General features: G+C 34.3%; 1 protein-coding gene and 1 pseudogene across 2 annotated transcripts; one reads left to right on the top strand and one right to left on the bottom strand.

The window, feature by feature from the left end:
* The first annotated feature begins 2,082 nt into the window (after window positions 1–2,082).
* On the top strand, window positions 2,083–3,575 carry LOC140871475 (uncharacterized; annotated as a pseudogene).
* A 157-nt stretch (window positions 3,576–3,732) lies between these two features.
* LOC140871555 (protein yippee-like) lies at window positions 3,733–6,086 on the bottom strand. 2 transcript variants are annotated; one of them, XM_073274105.1, is made up of 6 exons: window positions 5,884–6,086; window positions 5,520–5,619; window positions 4,702–4,745; window positions 4,261–4,369; window positions 4,115–4,170; window positions 3,733–4,005 (listed from the first exon to the last, which is right to left on the bottom strand). In XM_073274105.1, exons 2-6 carry the CDS (start codon window positions 5,613–5,615, stop codon window positions 3,921–3,923), a joined length of 390 nt encoding a protein of 129 aa, XP_073130206.1. In that variant the 5' UTR covers window positions 5,616–5,619; window positions 5,884–6,086; the 3' UTR covers window positions 3,733–3,920. The 2 variants fall into 2 exon arrangements, with proteins under 2 accessions (XP_073130206.1, XP_073130205.1); XM_073274104.1 differs by having other exon boundaries at window positions 5,520–6,086.
* Window positions 6,087–8,987: the final 2,901 nt, after the last annotated feature.

An 8,987-nucleotide genomic window follows, 5' to 3' on the forward strand; every position in this document is an offset into this window, starting at 1 on the left:
TGGACTTAGAATTTGATAACTTCGAATATTTGATTTCTTTCAAGTTGTCCTCTGTAATCACTGTAAAAATCCCCTCCTCTCGTATTGAGTCTTCTTGAATATATATAGCCTTCAGAAAACTAGCCATTAGGCACTGAGCCACCAACCATTTTGGATTTGAACTTCCGACATATTCCATAGATTGGCTCATGTTTCTTGACTTTTAGTGAGTGCCTTTTTCAACATTCAATGTGCCTTTGTCTTCCAATTCAACGGTCACTTTCAAGTGGAGCTTTGAGCTTTTCGAGAATTGATTGATCTGGCTATTTGACGAGTCATTGATCCGGCTCAAATAGATTTGGTTTGTCCTTAGAGAAAGTCCTGTGTGTTCGATCTGCTTGAGTTAAGTTGTTTACGCGGGACTATAGATAGAATCCGAGACTTAATTTGTATCGGATATTTGATCTGGCAACTACTTGTTCTTCGATCTGGCTGGGTCCAATTCGATCTGTTCTTAATTTTTTTTATTGCTTGGTTTTAGTTTTGACTTATTATCACCGAAACTCTAGAATTTGTTCTCCAACAAAAACTACACGTAAAAATATTCTCAATGTCAAATAATGTTCTTAATTAGTAGGATTTGGTTTTTATTAACGCATGATATGATTATTTAACAAAATTCAATGCATTATATAGTACATGAAAGGGTAAAAACAACTCACAAAAGAAAACAAATATACAAAATAGAAAATGACAAATTGGAAAATTCAAAATTGAAGATCATATATTTGTAGTAGTCGTAATAGCAATAGCACGTAATAGTATGTAAGTAAGTCAGTGAATAATAATAATAATAATAATAATAATAATAATAATAATAATAATAAATATATGATTTTGATATGCCGCACATTCATTGCCTTAAATATTTTATAAAAAAAATAACGCAAATTGATATTATTCAGGGCGAATTCTCGGTTATGTTCCCTTTTTTCTTTTTTTCTTTTTTTTTTTTTTTACCATTTTTGCAGTTCGAACCTAAATATTTGATTTTCTCGATTTAGTTTTAAATGTTTCAAAAATTAGCCCAAATTGATATTTGTTTATCTTGGACAAGAAAATATTGATGTTGTTGATTACATTTGTAGTCCCTAAAATTTCAAAAATATTACACAATTAGTCATCACCATTTGTTTTATAATATCTCTTTCTAAAAACTGAAATATCAGAAAGTTTAGTTAGATGATCAAATCTTTAAAAAATAAATAAATGATTGAATAAAGGATGTGAGTACATTTTCTATATAAATAAAATATTAGAACCTCGACTTATGACATGATTTCACTTGTCTTGAATGCAATGGTGAAAGTTAATGGTTTGATTTAATTTTTATATTTTTTTTAAAATTTTAATAATCAAAATATTACGTTAAAATAATATAGTAAATTAAAAACGTAACTATGACAATAAAATTGAAATAAGTCCAAAAAATTAATTTTTTAAAATTTATAGAGCAAAAATTAAGGTAGTTTTCAATAATTATTTTTTATTTCCATAAGTGTCACAATATAGATTTAGGACATGAATTAAATATTAACAATTAATTTACCTTCAATAAAAAAAATTCAAATTAACATAATCTTCTATTTTTCATATTCCTAGTCCGTAGATGCAAACAAGCAAATATTCTAAAAATTATTGGTGCAATCTTTCCATACTTATAGGAATATAAATTTTTTATTATATTAATATTTTGTGCATCTAAATAAATGGAAAGAGTAATATAACACGAATATAAAATCTTTGTCCAAAATAATTAAACAAAAGAAATTTAAAAGAGCACTAAAAAACACTTTCCATTAAAAAATTAATGGCGCAAAATTTTAAGAAACACAACAAAAAATTTAACAAGGGAGCTCCGGACCAGGAGTCGCATAGATGTATTTATCAATGATAATTTATAATTTGTGATAACTAATGAGAAAATAGTAGAATCACGTGTAGTACGGCAGGACCTCACCTACCGTTCCTGAGTAGATCAAATCTCTCTATTTTGCTATATTTAACTGTTTGCAGATTATTTATTCGGTTGGCTGAAGAAATATGCGGCGAATTGATGCCATTTCTCTGATTCGGAGAGGAATTTTAGGTAAATTCTCTTACAACAATCCTAATCATCTCATTTCATATTTCTGTGTTAAATTTCAAACCGTAAGATCACTTGAAGAAAAAGGACCCATTTGGCCCAGACCCAGCTGGAGGATGCTGTGGGCATCTTCCAGGAGATGGTGAGAGTGAGACCGAAACCTTCTGTTCTTGTGTTCAACAATATATTGAGTGTGGTTGTGAAGATGAAACACTATTATGCAGCCCACCTGATGTTCGATCAAATTCGTCACTGTGTTGTTATTAATGAATACACGATGAATGTCGCCATTAATTGCTACTGCCTGCTGAATCGAGTAGATCTTGGGCTCTCAATCTTGGGTAACTACTTCAAGCTTGTTATGCCAGATGATCGAGAAAAATGTTTACCCGAATGTCGTTACTTATACTTCAGTGATTCACGGATTATGTAAATTTGGTCGATGGAAAGAAGTGGTAGACTTTTTAAATGAAATGCAAGACCTCGGAGTACATCCAAATTTGGTGACTTTCAATATATTGGTGGATTCTTTTTGCAAGGATGGGAAGGTTCATGAGGCTGATGATCTCTTGAAAATCATGAAGCGAAGAAATATTCTGCCCGACATTGTCACATACAATGCCTTGATAGATGGATATTGTTTGCGAGGAGAAATGGAGAGAGCACAAAAGTTATTTGATTCATTACCAAATGTGGGCCTTAAGCCATGTATTATTAGTTACACTAGTATGATCAATGGATACTTTAAGAAAGGAAAGGTGGATGCCGCTTGTAAACTATTTCGTGAAATTTCAAGCAGAGGGTTGGAGCCTGAAACGTTGTCCTACAGTTCCATGTTAAACGGATTATTTCATGCAGGTAGATCTAACGCTGGCTGTAAGCTTTTCAACGAGATGGAAGAGAAAGGTGTCAGCCGTGACATTGTAACCTATTCTATTCTAATATATGGATTGTGCCTTGATGGAAAACACGAAATGGCTAGAAATCTTTTGGGTGAACTTCCTTCCAAGGGTTTGAAGCCTAATGTTATAACTTACAACATCATTATTGGTTGTCTTTGTCGAGAAGGACTTGTACAGGAGGCAAAAGAAATGCTGATAGATATGGAAAAAAGCGGCTGTGTACCCGATGGTGAAACGTTCAATATTTTTGTACGAGGTTTGCTGAAAAGTAAAGAACTTTTTAATGCAATACCACTCCTGGAAGAAATGGTGAAAAGAGGTTTCTCAGCTGATGCAACAACAATGTCGATGCTTCTTCACAAGTTCGGAGAATGTCAAGATAATGTTCTGCTGGATCTGATAAAGAGACTCGTGCCAGAATATTGAATCGTACTTCCATGGAACCTGATCTTTCCTACTTTGAAAACTGAAGTTCTAAAGTTACTAGAATATGCAGTAGTCATCGAGTCATGTGTATGCTTATTTTGGTTGATTTCAAATGGAGAGTTCTCTCTTCAATCAGTTGTTTCTTATCAAAATTTTATGAATAATCAAAAGTTTAAAACTTTAGCGTGAACCGGACATGGCATGGACACCATGCCTAAATAAAATTCTGAAAAAATACATAGGAGGATGTTGTCACATAATATTTAAACCCCTTTTGAACAGAAATAACATAACATAAATTGAAGCTCCATCGATGTATCATTCATGGGTCATTTTAAGGACTATGTACAATGAAGATATACGGTACATGACAAACACGACAAGCACCAACGAAAGAATCCAGGAGTTCAAGAAGGCAGGAAGAGAATGTACAATTGAAGATACATTTAGAGATGTTAAAGAGTCATTCAAAAATCATTTGCATCGCTTCCTCCAGGGAATGCTTCTTGGCTTGCACAATAATGACTTCCATCTGGACCCGAAATCTTGAAACTGTTCAATCGAAAATACGCATCTCAAAATCATGGGACCATTTCATACTTGAAAATAATTTCACATTGAGAAAGGTTGTTAAAAATGACTCTTAAGCCATGGAACAGACCGCTCAAGAACGGATTTGCCTTCCTTGTACTTTTGATTCTTCTCATAAGCCATTTCCTGAGAACAATCGCGCAAAATATTCATATGACGACCCATGCCTTAACATGTGATCCACAGCCTACATTGTTGCGAGACAATAAAACTTACGTATTTCCATCCAACCACTGACCCACAGCGAACACAGAAGATATCAACAACCACATGAATTCCAGTCATCATCATCCGCTCTACTTTCTCCCCTAGTGTTACATTCACTCTGCACGAGGAAACTATCCAAATGTTTGTCCACAAAATGATGTTCAAACATAAAATTTGTCGCATTTCTCCACTAGAAAGCCGATGCTAATCATTTTGTAAGTTTGCATCCTGTGCCACTAGTTTAGTTTAAGTTAATGTAACGCCTTCACAGCTATCAACTCGTTTTTACTGCTTGACATGAATGCCATATCCACAATCATTAATGAAGGGGTATCTCTACCAATTTGTACATTTGTCGCTCGAAAAATCACTTATAGATGATAAGACCGAGAAAAACTACATGTTCCCTGCCTAATTAGCATCAACAGCCCAAAATCGAGAAACACTTACGCCTTACTGAAGAGATAAGCCTTCCCATGCTTGCATTGGAAAGACTGAAGCAAAGAATCAACAAAGGAAGAACAAAGTTAAATGACCGAGGAACTTGATATGCAATGCTTAAAAACTCGTTTCGCCATTAGATCAAACAACCAAAGATCAGCCTTTATTGCACTGACAGCAAGATTGATAGACAACAAATGGAAATATGAATCCATTAAAGGCCTAATCACAGTGCAAGAATCAAGATTTCGAGAAAATGTTGAGTCGGACCAGTTCCAACAGGTTTTGCAATAAGCTGCATCATTCATCCATTGAAATAAACCACTTCCCAGTTAAATCTCCAACTGCCACCATTATTACCTCCACATGATCAACAACACAGAGTCAACCATCCACCGTAAAACGTCGCCCGGTGTTTAATATCGGGCGAAACAATTAATTTGATTAAATTCGAACCAAAGGAAATGGAACTGAATCAGATGTTGAAGGATTTAAAATTAATTTATTTCTTTGACCTTCACTCAGTTGTTTAGAAAGGAATGCACAAAGTAGATATTACATGTCGTTTTCACTTCCCGCATTATTTCGCAGTCTCTCATTTTAACCAAGAAAAAAGAGAGTCAGATCATGTCCAATCCAATCCCAACAACAGACTCCATAAACATGCTCAAAACCAAAATTGAAGTGTCAAATTCAAGATTGCACATCAACTAAAAAAAACAAAAAACAAAACAAAACAATTATCTTTGGAGTCAAATTACGATAATATCGTCGCAAAAACAAGGGAAAAAATTGATCTTGAAAGAAAAAAATGATAGACCTTTCACCTTTGAGACGATGTCTTCACACGAAGCCAAGTGAGTCCCACAGTGCTTGCAACTGTAGATCTTGCCTTCAAGAGTCACCGCAAATATCCTACCCATCTCACTTTTTTGACACCCCCCACGAATCAAAATGGGCAAAATTCGGAAAAGAAATCGATCGAAGAAATTAAAGAAAACACCAAAAATCAACTCACTTGCAAAATGGGTTCGGTCAAAATTTCGAGAATCTATATAATAAATGGATAAAAAGGGGTGGCAGACCAGAACGGCAAGGCTAGAATAATTAATAATATATGAATAAAGAAAAAAAAAAAAGCAACACTTTTCTTGAAGACACTAGAAAACTTCAAATTAGTGAGATTTTTACCTTGGGAGATAGGACAACCGAAAGTGCAAGAAATGCGGGTTGCGAGAAATTTTTATTCATCAGAATTCAAGAAAAGGTGTACTATAATATATAATAATATGAGTATATGGAAATTGTGGCAGCGGCAGCATATGCTCATTCGGGCTTTCCCTCTTCGCAATTTTTTCCAAGTTTTTTTCATTTTTTCCTAGTTGGGTCTCCAATATTACGCCATTTGTATTTGCATTTAACAGAAGAAGATGGGGCCGCCAGAGGCACATATATTGCTTTTTACAGTAACAATCTTTATGGCAACAGATATCGCGTTTAGTCAAGAGATGTCTAAAACCAGGTATCTTACACGCCCACAAAAATAGCACGGTAGGAAAATATCGGATATTGTGAAACGAGATCCAATAAAAAAAAATGTGGAAGCTTCTCGATAAGAACTTGTCACCAATCAGTTCTACGAATTTTTAGTGTCATGATTCAAGAACCGTTATCCTATATATGTATATTGATATTTCATCCGAACAAGGTGTAAAGTGCGACTGTTTAGCATATTTCAATTTAATTTTTTGCAATTCAATTAGTCCTCCCATTTCATGTACATGACAGAGACACGAGCTTTGTTTTCGTTACATTTTCAAGATTAATGATCAAATAACATTAAACATGTATTCACGTTAGCTAAAATTAAGTGTCTTTTTAATGGTAAAATTAACAAACAAGGGATATACTTGCTAATTGATGCCCTGCATGAGAGTATTTAGCTTGCGCAACGCATGTTATAAGCGAAAAACAACATTTTTGAGCCACAATTTTCTCAAGGGAAAGGTGGGGGAATGCCTTACTTCATGCGTCTCCATTCTGTGGCAAGCATGGACTTTTGCTTGCGTCAAGGCTTCTTCAACATTTTGATTTTTTTTTAGATGGTTCAAGCAATAATCTAATTAATAGAAGATTTAGGACAGGAAGGCGAGTTGTATTAGAAGTTCGGGTACTCCTTGAATTCCGACCCTTATATTCTTATCACTCAAATATGTAAAAAAGATGATAAATGGAGTTGCGCGCACATCATTTAGCTCTAAAAGTAATTTTCTTAGAGTCAAGTGTAAAGTGGATCAATTGTGTTTTACCATCTTGGTTAATTTTTTTTTGTTATTGTAGTTTTTTTTAGCATTACTATTGAAGCTGATATTGTTTTAATGATTTATTCTAATAAACGAGTTTATTCTTTTTAAAAAAAATCTCCAATATGATATAGTAGGAAAATATAGTTTAATGTATTGATTTCGTAACATATATATGTATATATATCATATATGTGAAAAATACCGTGAAATTCTATTGGTATCGAAAGAATCAACTGGTTTTTCACAATTATATATGTATTTTATTTATTGAAGCTTTGCGAAAATATTTTAAAACAAATTTATGCTTGATCAAGTTTTTTTTTTTTTTTTTTGTAACAAGAGGAAGTATACGTACTGAAACGACCCTAACTCTATAATTAATAAATAAATATGTGGAAAAAATTTCTTTTTTATATTCCTACTAAATAAAATATGCACATATATGCCCATACATACATGCACAAAATAAAAAGATTTAAAATAAATAAATAAATAAATAACTTAAATAAAATTGCATTCTTTAAATAAAATAAATATCTGAGTCAAACGTTTAATTAAAAATACTGCAATAGAAAAATGATGTAAAATTTGCATGCACAGAAAATATTCAAACCACAACCACTGAAAAATAATTAAAAAGTGTAACGTGCTGACATAACTAAAACATGCAATATGACTCAGACATCTATCACGGTCACGGGGTCACTGCATGTCCGCTCATATGTCCTCGCCGCCGGTAGGAGCTACATCCTCCTCTACGAACTCACCTGCACCATACCAGTGTAGTGAGCCTAGAGGCCCAACATGCTAACATAACAAGGGTTTAAAATAATTTAAAACAATTAAATATTAATACATAACATATACATGAATGAGCATGCTTAAAAATATCATGGCATAAACATAACTTAAATTAACTTAAATAACATAATACATACATATTGTTGAGCAGTTAAATTTCTAACATCGCATGGTTGTATCCGTAGTGTAACCTTAAATCATACATTAAATACTGATCAGCGTGGAAACCAACGTACGTGGCGGTGACGAATCACCTCTTAAATTGGCAGTAAACTGTCCTTCAATAGTTCACATATGGGGACGAATCCCCCTTAAATTGTCACACTACTTCAACTTCCAACATAAAATATTTTATTATTGCTCAACCTTAAACATTTAATTATGCATAAGATTATTTCATGAATGCATGTACTTAAATAAAATGTGTGTCCTTCATATATATTTAATTTAATTTCTTACTAACATATAAATATTAAAATAACTTCAATGCATAAAAATAATTAAATATATAATCAGGACACATGCAAATTTCTCATGGATGGTCCTGGACTGCTGGCCCTAACACCCAAGCCCAATTACTTAAATCTGGCCCAATAACATACTTAAACCCAATAAAATTATTCTAAGCCCAATTAAAATAATTTAAAGCCCATAAAACATTCTAGGCCCAATAACAACTTAAACTGGCCCAATGGGCCCAAAAGCCCAAAGACTGGCCCAATAACTTTTATGGGCTCAAAAGCCCATAAAATTAATGGACTAACTTAATTAAAATTTTAAAAGCCCAAATAAAATTATTTGGGAGTCCAAATAATTTTATTTCTAATTAATTGGCCCAAAAACCCATTAATTCATAAAATACTTTAAAAATAAAAAGACTCGAGCCCGGCCCACCGAACCCGGACCCGAACCAACTTAACCCGACCCACTACCCTACTGACCCGACCCGGACCACACCTAAAACCCTAAACCCGATCCCCCCCTACCCGACCTTCCCTCGGCCGTGAGCAGCAGGCCTTCATGGCCTGCTGCCGGTCAGCTCCGGCCACCCCTGGCCGGAGCGCCGCCGCCCAGACGTAGCCCACGTCTGGGCGGTGCTAACCTGCCGTGGCTCAGCCCGAGCCACGGTCCCTACCTCCAGCCCGAAGACTTCTTCCATGGAACCCTAAACTGCACCCCTTGGACCAT

The sequence above is a fragment of the Henckelia pumila genome, unplaced genomic scaffold, assembly GCF_033568475.1.
Source record: "Henckelia pumila isolate YLH828 unplaced genomic scaffold, ASM3356847v2 CTG_461:::fragment_3, whole genome shotgun sequence".
Taxonomy (NCBI): domain Eukaryota; kingdom Viridiplantae; phylum Streptophyta; class Magnoliopsida; order Lamiales; family Gesneriaceae; genus Henckelia; species Henckelia pumila.

Coding starts and splice junctions, on each gene's coding strand:
- LOC140871555 (XM_073274105.1), bottom strand. CDS start 5,615: ATGGGTAGGATATTTGCGGTGACTCTTGAAGGCAAGATCTACAGTTGC. Junction 4,746..5,519: donor GTGAAGACATCGTCTCAAAG/GTGAAAGGTCTA, acceptor TCTTTGCTTCAG/TCTTTCCAATGCAAGCATGG. Junction 4,171..4,260: donor CAGTGGTTGGATGGAAATAC/GTAAGTTTTATT, acceptor GATTGTTCTCAG/GAAATGGCTTATGAGAAGAA.